General features: G+C 38.3%; 1 protein-coding gene across 3 annotated transcripts in view; it reads left to right on the top strand.

Annotated features, from left to right (window-relative positions):
- Positions 1-17,995, top strand: part of VMP1 (vacuole membrane protein 1) — a 240,108-nt gene that overhangs the window by 215,690 nt on the left and 6,423 nt on the right. For all 3 annotated transcript variants that reach the window (XM_073615266.1, XM_073615265.1, XM_073615267.1), the window contains exon 12: positions 17,183-17,285. In XM_073615266.1, coding sequence (XP_073471367.1) covers positions 17,183-17,285 — 103 coding nt within the window. The remainder of the gene's footprint in view (positions 1-17,182; positions 17,286-17,995) is intronic.

Raw genomic sequence — 17,995 nt, 5'->3', positions numbered from 1 at the left:
AGAGATCGTAAAGATGAAGGTGGACCCATGGACCCTACCACCACGGCCAGACCTTCTCTCGCAAGGTCCGGTATTCCATCCTACCTTACAAACGCTAAATTTAACAGTTTGGCTATTGAGACCCACATTCTGAAAGACCGTGGGCTGTTAGGTTCAGTAGTTTCTACTTTGGTTAATGCTAGGAAGCCGGCCTCCAGGGTCCTATGTTATAGAGTCTGGAAGGCATATGTCTGCTGGTGTGAATCCAGGGGTTGGCACCCCAGGAAATATGTCATAGGTAGGATCCTTGAATTTCTACAGATGGGATTAGAAATGAAGCTGGCCTTGAGTACTATCAAAGGCCAGGTGTCGGCCTTATCGGTATTTTTTCAACGACCACTTGCTTCACACTCTCTGGTTCGTAGCTTTATTCAGGGGTAACGGCTTAATCCTCCGGTTAGGTCACCCCTGAACCTTTGGGACTTGAATTTAGTCCTGTCAGCATTACAGAAACAGCCTTTTGAGTCAATAAAAGATATTCCCTTGGTCCTTTTGACAAGGAAATTAGTTTTTCTGGTTGCCATATCTTCTTCTAGAAGAGTATCAGAGTTGGCTGCTCTTTCTTGTAAAGAGCTATATTTGATTATTCCTAAGGATAAGGTTGTATTACGTCCTCATCCTAATTTCCTACCGAAGGTAGAGTCAGATTTTCATTTAAACCAAGATATTGTTCTGCCTTCTGCCGGAAGAAAGGTCACTACATTCTCTTGATGTGGTGAGAGCAGCCAAGGTCTACTTTTAGGTGACTGCTCAGATTCGTAAAACCGATGTTTTGTTTGTGTTGCCAGAAGGTCCTAAGAGAAGACAGGTGGCATCAAAATCTACTATTTCTAAATGGATTCGTCAAGTGATTGTTCAAGCTTATGGTTTAAAGAGGAAAAGTCCACCTTTTCATATTAAAGCGCACTCCACCAGGGCTGTTAGTACTTCCTGCGCAGTGCATCACCAAGCCTCCATGGCTCAAATCTGTAAGGCCGCAACTTGGTCTTCAGTTCATACATTTACCAGATTCTATCAAGTAGCTGTAAAAGGTCATGATGATATCGCCTTTGGGTGCAGTGTACTGCAGGCAGCAGTATTATTATTATTATTCAGGATTTATATAGCGCCAACAGTTTACGCAGCGCTTTACAATATAAAAGGGAGACAATACAGTTATAATACAATACAATACAATAGGATAAGGAGGGCCCTGCTCAGAAGAGCTTACAATCTAATAGATATAAGTCCTCTAGTCTCTTAGTGCCCTACTTTTGTTGTGTCTCCCTCCCTTCAGTTGGCATTGCTATGAGACATCCCACATAGTAACTACTATGGTTCTGTGTCTCATGATGTACAATAAGAAAATAGGATTTTTAAAACAGCTTACCTGTAAAATCCTTATCTTTGAAGTACATCACGGGACACAGAGGTCCCTCTCTTCTTTTTGGTATACACGTCTATTGCTTTGCTACAAAACTGGTACTCCCAGTAGTGGGAGGGGTTATATAGGGAATGGACTTCTTGTCTTACGTTGTGCCAGTGTCCATCACCTGAAGGTGGCCTATAACCCACATAGTAACTACTATGGCTCTATGTCCCGTGTTGTACTTCAAAGAAAGGGATTTTACAGGTAAGCTGTTTTAAAAATCCTATTTTTCCTTCTTTTTATTATCTTGCTGATTCACTCAGGTCTTATGTACAGGGTCCTACTTATGACTCCCCCACGCCCCCTTGTTTCCCCTACCCTCTCTGTCTTTGGCTTCTATTGCCTTTGCTCCCTCCTTCAGCCTCCGCTTTCCCTCCCTTCTATTCCTTCATCGAGTGTGTATCCACCTATTCTGACTTGGCTGATATATGACTGCAACTATTATTTTCTTTCCCCTTGTGGAATATGGTATACAATATTTATTACTTTGAACCCTCGTGGCTTACTTAGTAATAATGTATACAACCACTTAAGAATTTCCTTGTTAATATCATTTTTTTATTGTACACTAAATGTGCCTTTGCTTACTTCGTAAGCAAATACCTCAATGGGATGTGATCTGATACCACTTTTCTTTTATATATCTTATGATCTGCTGTTCTCTGAATGCAGTATTGTCTGTGTACATATGCAATAAACATTTTTCTGTTAAAAAAGAATACTAGGGAATCAGTAAGCCTAGCTCACTGTATTTTCCTGATTGTCCCCAGAACAAGATGTAAGGGTTAATCACCCCAAAAGAAGAGGCAATAAGACCAAGGCAGAAGATCTAACTTGTCACCCTTCTATCCAAATCTGGTGGCATTGCAATAATACTGGAGCCATTTTCAGACATTGATAGGGCAGGGTGAAAGATTTCCTGCCCCTCAGTCTGCTTCAACAGTGTTTATGTTGCTAGTGGCATACTAAACCCCATTAAAATACAACTGCAGGCAGTTACTTTTTAAAAGCAGTATAACCGGGCCAGAAACCTTGAATCCATAATATTTAAAGCCCAGTTGAGCTTTCATTTTAAATCGGCTAAATATTATGATATTGGTGCTTCAAAATAAAAGGGATGCAAAGTCTGCAGCATCCTGAGTAAAAGAGTCCGAGCTCTATTATCAGCAAAGCTCATGCTCCCTACTGATTGGCTCTTACCCAGCAGTGACTGTGTTGGACATTTGCAGGTTACTCTGCAGAAAATTCTTCAGAAGAAATTACTTTTCTATCAGCCAGTGGCGGGCCGCCCTTCCAAAGCTTCTCATCATAAAAAAAAATAAATAATAATAATAAAAAAAAAAGTGTATGGGATGCATGACGTGCTGCAATCAGTGGAAAAAAATAAAGTAATGGCCCTTTTAGTGTGTGCAGGGCAGCTGCTGTGGGAAGCATGACGTGATTGCAAACAAAACACTCCATTGGCTTCCTTTAGAAAGTCCTTAGAGTGCTGAAATCTACACCCAGAACACTCCCTCTATAGCATTGTTCCCTGCTGTGGTAAGTGATTGGCGGGTGCTGTGCCTTCACTTCTGGTTTCTCTGACTCATCCCGCCAGTCCGAAGGTGGATGGAAGGCGACTTGCTGTCAGAGTTGTGAGTATGAGGGGGGGAGAGGGAGGACATCTAATGTAAAGGGGGACTCTGATAGGGACATCGGATGTGAAGGAGGACTTTGATGGGGATGCCTGATGTAAAGGAGGACTCTGATGGTGACATCTAATGTAAAGGGGGACTCTGATGGGGACATCTGATGTAAAGGAGGACTCTGATGGGGACATCTAATGTAAAGGGTGACTCTAATGGGGACACCTGATGTAAAGGGGGACTCTGATAGTTACATCGGATGTAAAGGGGGACTCTGATTAAGACCCCTGATTTTATTAGGGGCATGCTGATGACACCTTATTATAGGGGGATGCCGATGGGGACACCTGCTGTAAAGGGGGACTCTGATTGGGACATGTGATGTAAAAGGGGGCTCTGATGTGGACACCTTCTGTTAAGTGGTTTTATTTTATTTTATGTGAAATGTGGATGTGATTGGCCTACTGTGACAGGCACAGTGAGGCTGCATATGATGGGCACAGTGATGCTGCATATGATGGGCACAGTGAGTCTGAAATTAATTGGCAAAGGGAGGTTGCATTTGATGGGCACAGTTTTATCTAGCAATAATGATACATAATCACCTCTCAGATTTTTTTTTTTTTTTTTAGCTTTTCCATTTCTGTCTTGCATTATAAAGCAGCAAACCATGCTGTGGAATCAAATATAGTATGCAATATACAGATCAATTGTATTTGCAAACAGAATATTTTAAACAACATGTATTTTTATTGCATGCTATTGATACTTAGTTCACTTTGTGCCCTAGTTGGATCCTTCTGTGCCTTGTACTAATAATTGGTTTTCAGAAAGTGGCTATTTACAGGCACAGCTCTTGTTAATGGAGCCTTGTACTGCTCTTAGACCAACTTCACACTGGGCGGTTTTCAGGTGCTTTAGCGCTGGAAATAGCCTCTGCTGAGTGGTTGAAAAGCGCCTCCAATTCCAGTGTGTTTTTTCACACTGGGGCGGTGCGCTTGCAGGACGTTCTGAAAAGTCCTGCAAGCAGCATCTTTCGGGCGGGTTGGGAGCGCTGTATTTAGCGCTCCCAAAATGTCCTGCCCATTGGAAAAAGGCTTAAAAGTGCTTTGAAAGTGCCGCAAAACAGGACTTTTTACCCTTTTTTTGGGGGGTAAAAAGCACTCTGCTAGCAGACAAAAAACGGTGCAAAAGCGTTAATGGCCAGCACTTTCAGTGTGAAAGCATCCATACTGTCATATTTTTCTTCCCATATGATGAAAAGTCTGTTCTAAAACCATAACAAGAAAGCACTTTTTTTTCCAAGTTTAGTTTCATTATAAATAAGAGCACCCAATAAGCACTATTGGCATCAGCACTGGCCAGATATTATAGTCTCAGTTCTTTTGAGGCACACGTAGATTAATTTGAAAAAATATGAGCTGAGCAGGATCTGAAATGTGGAGAGAAAAGAAAGCTTTAATGTTGCAGATGCTTCCCCCACTTTGCTGTTTGTAAGTTGGCTGTGATGTAGTGGCAACAGTGCCATCACTTTTTTTCATGGTCTCACATACAAGACTGCACTTCTTTTGCACTGCCAGTAAATAAAATGTTCTGCTTAGTTATTTTAACAGCTCCTCATAGTATCCTTCTTTCCCATTAGATAATCCTGCTGGGCTTTACCCAGTCTGTATACCCTTTAGGCTGTTACTTTGCATGCATTTTCCAGCTTGATGGAATATTCAGCAGATTCTGTACCTTTTTTTCATTGCTTGAATCAATGATCACTGCCCATAAGATATGCTCCAAGCTTTGTATCAAGCCACAAAAAAATCTGGTCTTTGTAGCAGTAAATTCTTTCAGGTGTGTAGCTTTTGTACTCACACTAATGGTATTTTAGTGTTTTGGGATTTTTGTTATCCAAGATAAAAAGGTGAGCTTGGGTCCAGATGGTAGAACTGTACCTTGGAATATCTGTTTGTGGTTAATAGAGGTTCAGTCTTGATTGGAGTCCTAACCAAGAAGTGAAATAAGGTAGTTATGCAGCTGTTAGTCCAGTACAAAAGGTTTCATAGTATGACAGGCATTGCCAAATACCTGCCATTTGTGTGAACAGAAATTCTTAGTCTATTTCCCCTTTCTAAAGCACATTTCAGGGTTTTCCCTTACATGAATAATGTGGTATTTGGTTTCCTGGTAGCTTAGTACTGCGTGAAGCTTACAAAAAATGTGTGCTTTTCTGCATGCATCCTTATGTGATACTCATTTAGAAAAAGAAAAAACTAATTTGAATGTAACATTGATTTGATTCAAGCTGAATTCTCTTAAGCAAGTGTGTATTTTAGAATACTGTTGGCCTTCAGTCATGTAACAGGGGGTCCTAGCCATCTTCCATCACTCTAGAATGAGCTGCCACTGGTGGCAGTGGACAGCTAGCAAATTAGGAATTTCAGTCTACCTTGTTGAGATTAAGTATGGCATCACATGGACTGTGTTAATAATGAGGTAAAACATATTGGGTGGGGGTTTTTTTTGTTGTTGTTTTTAGAAGCTCCTTGGTGTGGTGCATTGTTGAAACTCCCATGGACAGAAAAAGTAAACTGTGAAATCACAGCACAAAAGTTCACAGAGGGTATAGTATGGCCAATGTTTCGAAGAGACAAGTCCTCTAACCTTGAACCTCCCAGTGCGCAAGGCTCCTGACACAGGCAGGGTACATCGTGGTCTAAACAGGCCTTCTTAGGGACCAGCCAAGGCCAGTCTGTCTGGTACTTGGTAAGGGGCTTTTTTCAAGAGAGACTCCTCCAGATGGGGGAGAGACAAATTACTCAAAGGCCACAGAACCTACCCCAAACATCAGGGTAGGCCCCCCCGATGACCTGCACCCTCCGTCTCTGTGCAAAAAACCCCCACAAAAACAACACACTTGCAATGTAAGTGCTTGTGACATAAAAAAATGTGACAACCAAAAAAATTGTCATGTGCAATAGACCGCGGGCCTTTCGGGCTCGTATAAAAATGCCCTGGCTACCCCAAAGGCACAATGTAAGAAAAGGTGATGTGACCTAGTGCCAATGAAACCCCAATGGTGTGGTGCAGCCCAAAAGTGTCTTCCTGGCAGCTCTGGGACATCACCCCCCAAGGAGCACATCACCGGGAGCTTCTTGCACCTCCCAGGCAAGACAAATGCAGCCCCAAGTCAGGAAGGCATTAGAACTTAGGGCTAGGAAGAAGATGAAAAGGTTAGGGAAGGGGGTGAGGGGAGTTGAGTAAGAGAACTGGAGGAGGGATTAGAGGGGGGGAAGCAGATGGCCATCAACCGTCTGACCCCTCACCCAGAGCAGAAATCAGTGGAAGAGAACTCAAACCAGTAAAACCAAGTTCTCCAGAATTTGTTGTGTGCCTGGAAGCAACTCTTTGGAACATCTGGTATAGGAAATCTAGTAACCAAATTCCTGATATTTTGTGCTGATTGAGGATTTGTGTGCAAAGTAAGTTATTTTATTGCGTTCTGGGGTCAACTGGGCGGCACAGTGGTGTAGTGGGTAGCACTTTCGCCTAGCAGTAAGAAGGGTCGCTGGTTCGAATCCCAACCATGACACTACCTGCCTGGAGTTTGCATGTTCTCCCTGTGCCTGTGTGGGTTTCCTCAGGGTACTCCGGTTTCCTCCCACACTCCAAAGATATGCTGGTAGGTTAATCGGATCCTGTCTAAATTGTCCCTAGTATGTATGAATGTGAATTAGGGACCTTAGATTGTAAGCTCCTTGAGTGTAGGGACTGATGTGAATGTACGATGTATATGTAAAGCGCTGTGTAAAATTGACGGTGCTATATAAGTACCTGAAATAAATAAATAAAATAAAATAAATAACTGTATTTGCAAGTCCTATTCCCATTTTGTTCCTGTGTTATTTTGGGGGAGTTATGGGGCGGTGAAATTCAGTAAGTTATAAATTAAAGAGTCCATGTGTCTGGGGAGCCCCGAGAACCAGTTTTAAGCTATATTTTATTGACATGTGGTAATTGGATGTGCAGTCACAAACTGACCACAAAAAAAGGATTTGTTTATACCAAAGATCCCTCCACAAATGTGCATGGATAAGCTAAACTTTCATGTTTGGGCCTAGGGTGAATATTAGCCAAGTACTGCTGGGCATCCTTGTTCAGCCAGGGGATGGCTTCTGCGGCTGGAGATTGCATACTGAAATAATGCTGTCGCCTGATCCAACTGTATTGTAATAAGTAACTGGATTGTAATAAGATCCTGTCGCTGTAGACGCCGTTACATTAAAGGGACACTACAGGGTTCCTGTTTTTTCACCTTAATGCATCCTATGCATTAAGGTGAAAACACCTGCCCTTGACCGGCCCAGCGGGCACGCCCCCCCCCCCCTGTTTTACTTACCTGAACCCTTGAACTTGTCCCACGGGGACGCGCTGTCTCTCTGCAGGGGGTTCTCAGCTCTTGATTGGATAGATTGATAGCAGTGCAGCCATTGGCTCCCGCTGCTGTCAAATCCAATGACGCGGCCACCGGGGGGGCGGGGCCGAGTCCTGCATTCGGCGTCTATGGACGCCGAATGCTGGACTCGGGAGAGCACCCACAAGGTAACCCCCCCGGGAGAGCACTTCTCCCAGGGAGTTATCTGATGCGGAGAGGAGCCGAGAGAGCCACTGAGGGACCCCAGAAGAGCAGGTTTGGGGCCACTCTGTGCAAAACAAGCTGCACAGTGGAGGTAAGTATGATATGTTTGTTATTTAAAAAACAAACCTTTAGTGTCCCTTTGTTAGGCAACAATCAAGTTCTTCCATAAGCAATAATGCTTTGCCTGAAGTAAGGTTTTTTTGGGCCTTGACAACTTACAGTTTGTGCAGAATCTGCTTTTAAATGATAAAATACTTATGCATCTTTTATACATCACTGTGAAGGTTTTGTGCTGGTATCACTTTGTCTACCCACTTCTTTGCTTCAGTTCAGTAGACAAGACATAGGCTCAATTCACAAAGCTTTAACACAAGGATAGTGACCTTTATTTTAGAATATTAGACATTAGACTAACTTTCAAATAGCTTTAAAAAAAAAAAAAAAAAACTTTTCTTTTTTTTCTTCAAGGATTCTTATGCTGGTGTTTTGTCTTCACAAGTTAAGCCTCTTATGATAATTCTTAACATGCGTTATAAGAAGGGTTGTGTATGTGTGTTTGTGTGTGTGTGTGCTAGATGAAAGACAGAAGCACCTGGGTCTCATGTTTCTCTCCAGGGCATTGCAACCTAGATGGGTGAGTCAAGCTATTGAATTCTGAGGTCCATTCTGAGTCATCCATAGTGGCATCCTGCTATTGGTTCAGCCTCAAGGAAATGGTTGGTTAAATAACATGAGAATCTTTATCAGAGCAGGAAATGACAAGTCATTAAAATACTAACCGTTGGTACTGGTGAGATCACTGCCTGGAAAAAAAAAAACTGTTTCAAAGTTCACATTTTCACATAGATTGAATGATAGTGTGTCTTTATAGAACATGTCATTAGTGTCTTCACATAGAAAAAGAAAAAACATTGTTTAACCCCTCTATTACTCATAGTTGTGATTATGTGTATTGTGGGAAACAAACAATTGCATATAACACACACAGATCAGAATAGTGGCATAATTACACTAGGAGTGTGTGTGTATGTATGTGAATATATATAGATATTTCTCTCGATAAATAGATAGATAGATAGATAGATACAGTATCATATACACATATATATATATATATATATATATATGTCTATATCTATCTCTCTCTCATATATATATATATATATATATATATATATATATATATATTATATACAGTTGTGCTCATAAGTTTACATACCCTGGCAGGAGTCGAGAAACGTATTGACCTTTTATACACACACACACACACACACTAATTACAAGCAAACAGATCACGGGTGAGGATGGTTATCTTTAATAGCCATTCAATCCCCTTTGTGTCAACTTGTGTGCATGTTATCAGGCCACAATCACCAGGGTATGTAAACTTTTGATCTGAGTCAGTTGGGTAGATTCTGTTGTGATTATGATTTAAAAAGAGTAAACACAGTTGATAATAAATGGCTTCAGCCAAACACTAACCATGAGTGAAAGAAAAGTTTTTGTGTTATCATTCGTATTCTCTTAAAAATGGCCAAGAAATCATAAATTATGCCAGGGTATGTAAACTTATGAGCACAACTATATATTTATTTATTTTATTTTTTTACCCTTCTGTTTATATTCTCTTTTATCCTATTGTAGAGTAGGATTAAAAAAAAAATGATCCTCTTTGCCTCCTTTAAGCATTCAGCTTCCAGTCAGTCTGAAGCCTCGTACACACCACCAGGGGGTTAAACAAAAAAACCCTGACAGTTCAGGTCAGAGCTGCTGTACTAACAATCCAATGTTAGTACATCGCTCTCCCCTGCTCGGTCATTGTATTCTGACAGGGGGATTGGGAGCCAATCGGCAGACCTTTTTCGGTCATGAGCCTTCTGTCGGACCCGGCAACCATACACATGGGCCGAATGTCGGCCAGTTTCTATTGAACCGGCCTACATTCAGCCCGCATGTACTAGTCTTAAAAATGTAATTTGAAAACATTCCCTTAATTGTATTAATTTTGACTATTGTAAAGATACTGATATTCGTGAACCTGCCAAAAAAGATCTCTCCAAAAGTCAGCTCACCCGACAGACTATCATCTTTAAAGCAACCCTTTCACTGAAATCCAAGTGGGAATACATGTTACCTGTAAAGATGATAATAAAAATGTACTACTTATTCTGCCCACAGTGCCCAACACCACTGTTGTGAAGAAGTATTAGTAGCTAAAGTATGTTCAGAAATTGACACTTCAGGGCTGTCTCTCTTATGTCCCCTGCTACGCTCAGTGGTTACTCCCTCCAACCCCTACGTCACTAATGTGTCTTGTAATGATGTAGGGGTCAGCTGAACGAACCACAATACGCAGTGGGGGACACAGGAGATCGATACTCCCTGTCTTTCTCTTTCTTATTAATGTTTATGTGAATCACATGTGGCTAAAAAGAAGTCTTCCATTAATGATCTGTATCACCTGTTGCTATACTAAATAGGTGTATATAAGGAAAAAAATGCTGACTTATCTTTGTAATGAATAAGCGCACCTGTTATGCCCCGTACACACGGTCGGACATTGATCGGACATTCCAACAACAAAATCCATGGATTTTTTCTTACGGATGTTGGCTTAAACTTGTCTTGCATACACACGGTCACACAAAGTTGTCGGAAAATCCAATCATTCTGAATGTGGTGACGTAAAACGCGTACATCGGGTCTATAAACGGGGCAGTAGCCAATAGCTTTCATCTCTTAATTTATTCTGAGCATGCGTGGCACTTGGTGCGGCGGATTTGTGTACACACAATCAGAATTTCCGACAACGAATTTTGTTGTCGGAAAATTTTATAGCAAGCTCCCAAACATTGTATGTCGGAAATTCCGACGGAAAATGTGTGATGGAGCCCACACATGGTCGGATTTTCCGACAACAAGGTCCTATCACACATTTTCCGTCGGAAAATCTGACCGTGTGTACAGGGCATAAGTGTTCATTAAATACGAATTTTGATGGATCTTGGAGTGCAGCCATTTCTTCAGTGTTGGGGTAAATATTTACTATCTTCTTTACAGGTAATATATTTCCATTTAGGCTTTTAGTAACAGGGTTGCTTTAAAAGCCCACTACCATGAAAATGATTGCCTTCTGATACAGTATGCACTTAATACATGAGAGTATTATTTTGTGGTAACATAATACACAAAAAATTATTGGATATTTATTACTAATTTTAGATTATGCATATCTCACCCAAATTATGTATTTTTTGCCCTGTTAGGGAAAGGAAACCCTTAACATTGCCAATCCATCCCCTTACAAAATTATCATCTGCAATTTAGCACTTGCTTACATTTGTACCTAAACTAACTGGGCAGTGAACTCAAAGAACAGTACACACAACAAAGAATCAACCACAAATTTCCAACCTTAAGTGCTATTTTTTTTTTTTGTACATTTTTTTAAAACCACATCTTTTACATTCTTGATCATTCGGTATATCAGCACTGAACTGCAAAGGTATTTGTGACCCATTTCACTCTTGAACTTGAAAAGAACATTAGAAATACAGCAAGTATGTTTGGAAGACATTATGTTGACTAGTTAAAATTTAGATGGAAATATCTATCTACATGGCTCACCAGCTTGGGCTGTTATATTTTAATATCTGCCTCTCACTTTAAGACCATTTTAATTCTTTAGCCCAGGTACACATTTTTACCCTTATGATATGTTGATTTTTTAACATTTTTATTACTAAATATTGAAAGAAAATTGCGTTGATCTTATTTTGTATTTTTATAAAATACTTTATTTAACAACCCATTAGAAATCCATCAATGATAACAATTAATTATTTAAAAAAAAAAAGAAATTCATTAATAAAGTTTCACATTTTACATGAACTGATTCGTGGACAAGATGTTTTTACAAGTTACAAGGATAAATAAAAAACAAATATTGGGGATTTTATCAGAACAGTATATACTGTATATTTAAAGATGACATAGCAGGAAGAGATTTTTAAGATGACATAACAGGAAGCAATATTTTCCAGCACACTCAATAAGCTTGTAGACCAGTGGTTCCCAACTTCAGTCCTCAAGTGTGCTTAACAGGTAATGTTTTTAGGATTTCCCTTATTGTGCACAGGTGCTTTAAAAGCTAGGTTCACCTTTTAAAAAAACAATACATGCACGTTTTACAGGAAAAAAAGCAGATGTATTTTTTTCTTTTTGCAGAAGCCTGCAAAGCATTGCACCCACAACAGACTTTCGGTTAGAAGGCTAGAGGAATAGTCTGTGAACTACAAGTGCACTGCTTACAGCACTCTTATGCTTAGTACACGAGATCAGGAAATCTGATGAAAAATACAACTTTTGAATCGATTGTACGATAATCTGATAGCTAGTACACAGCTTACTAGAGCCAATCATGGCTGTCCATGCAAAATTTTCCAATGGGACAAACTCGAAAATTTTTCTCGTACGATACCAGAATGTACAATTTTCGTTTAATCACTACAGTATTCATTCATTCAAAAAAAAAAAAAAAGACCACGCATGCTTAGAAACGACAGAATACAATACATTATAATACAATACAACACATTATATCACTTCTGAAGTTGTATTCTGTTGTACAAGAACTTTTGTAACTTTAGTAACCTCTTTATTTTCAGTGTGAGACTAGCATGCAAAAAGAAAACATACGATCATTCGCGCGTTATTCTCTTCGTGTGTAGGAGGCTGTAGTCCATTTGCCATGGTGGCAAGTCCATTTGCCATGGTGGCGGAGGGGAGTTGTAGTCTGTTCGTTCACATATCTGTGAATGAATAATGCAGTGTGCTGGTGGAGCACCATAGAGGCACACATCAATTTTAAATATGACAGTGACTGTGGGGAGAGGAACCCCGGCACGTTGTCACAGGAGGGGGTGCTCTGGGGATAGGAAGTGGGTGCTTAGAAACATGTTACATGTTACACCCAAAAAATTGGTAACCTGTTCCTAAAGGTGAATTTAGCTTTTTATTCAGTGTCAATGGCATGGAATTAATGACAGCTATTTTATCTAAGGGAATTTTCCAAAACATGGCCCATTGGGGGTACTTAAGCGATGAGGTTGGCAAACGGTAGAAGAATAATGCCAGTTGTCATTTGGCTGTCCCTTGCCCTCCAATCGCACCTTACATAGAGCAATAGTGTTCCTTGTTACAAAGAAGTCTGATATGTCAGTTTCTTTAAAGGTGTGGGGATTTCTTTATGTATATTACTAATATTATTACTAGATCGTTCACATAATGGTTATTTTTTTAAATCGTGTAATGTTCTTTAATCTAACTTTAACATGAAAAAATAATTGTGATCATATTAATCTATTTGTGCTAGATTTTTTTAATGGACGTTATGCATAAAATTGTCCACTTTTCCATTTTTTTAATAGAATTGCTGATATTGCTTTTCTCTTGGTAAAGTGGGAGCAGGCAGAAATAGTCTGCATGTTTTGATAGAATGGAAGTCCCAAAAGACATTGAATGGCAGTATAAATGAAGAGCTTACAGTTTTGTAATGCATGGTTGACTGTGCATATGTATGTATGTGTATATATATATACACACACATTAGTATATATACTGTGTGTGTGTGTGTGTGTGTGTGTGTGTGTGTGTGTGTGTGTGTGTGTATATATATATATATATATATACATATACACGCACACACACACACACACACATACTTTTTTTCCTGAACATTAATGGCTGAACCCCTTCATTGTTATATTCTAGTGATGCTCTTAAGTAATACAGATTTTGAAACTTTGGTGCAAAAAAGGGTTTTAAAATTTTCTTAAAAATGGGATGTGTGTGTGTAAATAGGATAAATTAATTGCCTTGATAAATGTGGTCGGACCAGAAAACTATGCTATAATAATTATAAAAAATAAGTTGAAGCTATAGTGATATCAAACAAAATTAGTAGTTTTATGTCTCAGAAAAAAATATGGTGAATGTATTTATATTACCAGTACACATTGTGGTGTCTTCTAATACAGTGTGCTACAGAGAAAGCGTTCTAGTAAAATAATAATTAAGAAGAAAAATGTAAGATTTAAAATATTAGCCGCAAATAATGTTTTAAATCATTACTCTTAATTTTACATTTGCATCAGGTACACCAGTGCAGAATACTGAAAATGAACTACTAATTACAGTTTTTTAATTTTTTTTTTTGTAGGCTGAAATGAGTAATTAGGTGCATAGCTTTTCTCTACTACTGACACAAAGAGAATTGTGGCTATATTGTGGCAATATTTGGAGATATTGAACCTGAACTTTTAGAAAGCAGGCAACAAATACTATAAATGAGATTGTGTAAAAAATGTTTTATAAAAATGTGCAAAATATGTTTTATGTATATATATATATATTTTTTGGATTACGCATCAGTTCAGTTATTACATTGGACATGTTGAAGTTTATTCTCCAGCGATAAAGATTATTCCAAACATAAAGCAAAGGAAGCTTTTCTTTAAGACATAACATTTTTTACTAATAACTTTCCATTTGTTACATTCGTATAAGTAAAATCTTCTTGTTACAGATAAGCACCAAGCACATAAATGGAAAGTGAACGTTTTTACTAAAATAACCTTAAACCTATTGGAGTTTTACCTCAAAAGCCACGTGCTTTGTTTGCTTGAAGCTGCTGTAAAACCTCAGCATAAACGTGTGAAGTCACACTTTCACTTAAGAGGCAGCTTGTACTCTTCATATGTTTGAAGGGAAATCTACTTAATGGTTAGTGGCACTGTTCTGAATTGTTTTGTGGAGTAAGATGTCAGTAAAGTGGCTGAGCAAAGATTTTATGAATGAAACACCAACCGGATACTATTGATTAGAAAAAAGTAAAAGTTAGAAAATTAGCAATATAGAGTGAAACAATAAAAGCAGAATAAAGTGTGTCTTAAACTAGTAGGGGAGGCTAAAAAGCAATTCTAATTTATTACAAATTAACAGAATAATCAATGACCAATTATTTGTAGATATGTATTGTGGTAAAAATCGAGCCCAGTCCCATAGAGCCTATAGTTTAAATATGTTTTAAACTATAGTAAAAATGTAACATAGTCTTTACCTTTGCAGCCGTATGTAGGCTAGTCATCGTAGGGGCTAACACAGTCATTGCACGACATCAGCATCTTGCTCATACTCTTAGTAAAAGGGTTCCCAGAGTGATTTCTTATCCCAGGATAATCATCATTTCCAGCCCTGTCTGATGATTCAACTGTTTGCTGAAATTACTAATCTATAGCAGGAAAGCATGACCGATGATGGTAGCCCTACAATTTGGCCATGAATTGAATATTTATCTCTAGGCTGTGTTTTGTATGGGTTCATACAGAGAAGAAAAATAGTTTTGGAAATTAATTGGGAGATACTGAATGAGCATATATTTTTCTAAATTATACAAATGGTTATATTCAAAATAACATAAACTTAAAAAGGTAAGCAGTTGGTACCATGTTATTTCCTTAAGCACATAAAATAATAATTTACTGTATGTACATATGTACATTTAACTGTTAAAAAAAATATATCTATATATTAAGCTCTAAGAAGCAGGGCCCTCTGTTTCTCATTGTATTGTAACTGTTCTGTCTGCCTTTGTTTTGTAAGGCACTGTGCAAACTGTTGACGCTATATAAATACTGTATAGTAAATATGTAAGGTTTTAATATATATATATAATGTTCTTTTTACTATATATACATGTGTCATGCGGCTTGATGAGGAAAATGGTTATGTTTGAAACTGTGCAGTCGCTTAATTCAGATTACCTGTATTGTATATGAAGATTTGAAGTAAAGAGAATATTGTAAAGACCAGGATTGCATCTCCTATTTATTGATATGTGTCTGGTGGAAAATTGAGGAGGTCCACATTGGATGTGATCTTATAGTATCTGATTCCTCCTGTATTGAATTGTAATTGTACTGTCTGCCCTAACATAAAGCGCTGTGTAAACTGTTGGCGCTATATAAATCCTGTATAATGGTAATAATAATATACTGGCTACACAGCAGAAGTGTCCCACCCTGATTTAGATATATCTATCTATGAGATAGATAGATAGATAGATAGATAGATAGATAGATAGATAGATAGATAGATAGATAGATAGATAGATAGATAGATAGATAGATAGATAGATAGATAGATAGATAGATAGATAGATAGATAGATCGATCTATCGATCTATCTAACGATTTTATTTATTTTTTATTCATATATTTATCGTGTCTACAGAATGTTGTTTTACCGGCTTAAACAAGTCCTAATCTTGGAATCGCGATTTTAAAAAGTTTCCGTGTAATAGTTAATATCTTTAGTTCCAAGCTGTAATGTAAGCATTATTAATCAGCTTAATATTATCATGTGCTTTTTTCAACAAGAGACCTGCTAAAAAAAAGTACAAGATTAGAGCCCATGTCATCAGCCAATTTTAATAATAAATATTTAGGACAGTTCTTTCTTCTGTGGTTAATTTATTTTACAATTGAAAAAAAAAATGTAACCTGTGCTGGGAGTTTGTTCCTCGCACTTACTACTTTCTGTTTCGGCTATTCCGACATATCGCTGTAGGCAACCCTTAAACCGGTGTGTGAAGTGTTGGCTGAAAGTGACTGATGCTTGTAATTATGTAATAATGGCTGTCGTGTTTTATCTATGTCTTTATATACAACAAGGTTGTTGCAGGACTCTGGAGGGTTCACTTAATTTACTAGTTAAACTGCAGAAGAAATGGAAATCATTACAAAGCACAATTGCTTACAAATGTAACAAAATAATGTAATTGTGATGCAGATTCAGAGAATTTGCTTTGTTTCGCTTTTTTTTCTTTCTAATCGGTGACTTCTGACCAGCAGGGAGGTCCCTTCAGAGCTAGCTAATCCATTCTTTTGCAATAACATGACGCATTCATAAGATTAATAACTCTTCCAGTGCCAGAGGAAGACATGATGTATGGTAAAACACCATGTTCTGTTCTGCCAGGTTGGTAAAGGGTTAGGATACTGAGCTTTTCTTTTTTTCTTCTCCCCTTCTTCTTTAAGGAAAGGTACGCCTTTCTGAACACAAAGGGGCGAGTTTAGAAAAGGGTGGGCAGTTTCTGTTTCAAGTGAGGATGACACAAGCACCACTCATTTCCTTATTAATCGGTTCAAACCAGTTCTTACAGGAACCGCTGGTGATAAATGTGGGAGTTCCCAGAAGTCATTCATTTGGTTTTCTGCACTGCAGCAGTGCACATAACCCAGCTAAGAGCCTCCCTCACTGTCCTGTGCTGTCTTCATATCGTAGCATGCCACATTCATGTGTTCCATCCTGAGTAAGTAAATCTCTAACTGCTTTCCCTTTCCTCTTCTTCTTCTTCTTCTTTTTTTTTTTTTCCTTCTTTCTTCTTTTTCTTTTTTTCTCCCGGCTTAAAAATGGACCCAGGTCTGTTCCAAGTATTGGACCTTCTCTGCAAAAGCCGTTCCAAGAATACCTAGAGGCTCAAAGAAAGAAACTTCATCATAAAGTAGAAAAAGGAGCCCCACAGGTAAGAAAATTGCACTTATGTATAGGGGATACCAGTCTTTTCAGCCCATGCAGCATCATGTGTTTGTTATTATAAAATATCATTTATTGTCTTTTTATTGATTTAGAACAAAATCCCTTTTCACATTCATTAGTCAACAATTGCACTTTTATTTTTGCTATTTCCTATTTTAATCCATGTGTAGTTTTTTTTTTTTTTTTATAGCTTATCAGTATTTATTTTTTCTATTACAGTCACTGTTAAAATATAAAAGTGTGATAACTACTGATTTACATGCCCTGACATATATATATCTATATCTGTATAGAGAGAGATATCTATAGTGTGTGTATATATATCGATAGATAGATATTTCTCTATAGGTATATATCTCTATCGATATATATATATATATATATATATATATATATATATATATATATATAGAAAATACCGAGGCACATGCAATCAACAGTTATTACAACAGCCATTAACAAAAAATAGTTGATGACCCTTTTTGTACTAGCCTACAGTAGAAGACCCTTTCTCTTGTGTTTTTCATATCTATCTGAGATCAGAGTCATGTGTCAGTATAGAAGTTACATTTTTCTACAGGCACAGCTTGCTGTTAATCTCTATTTATCTGGAAAAACATCATAGACCTTTGCCACTAGTGATCTGGAGCCTGCAGGTTGTCGGATAGGTAGATCACAGAATTGAGCAACTGTTGT

This window comes from Aquarana catesbeiana, linkage group LG02 (assembly GCF_042186555.1).
Source record: "Aquarana catesbeiana isolate 2022-GZ linkage group LG02, ASM4218655v1, whole genome shotgun sequence".
Taxonomy (NCBI): domain Eukaryota; kingdom Metazoa; phylum Chordata; class Amphibia; order Anura; family Ranidae; genus Aquarana; species Aquarana catesbeiana.
The sequence above is the reverse complement of the archived record's forward strand: the minus strand, read 5'-3'. Positions and strand labels throughout refer to the sequence as shown.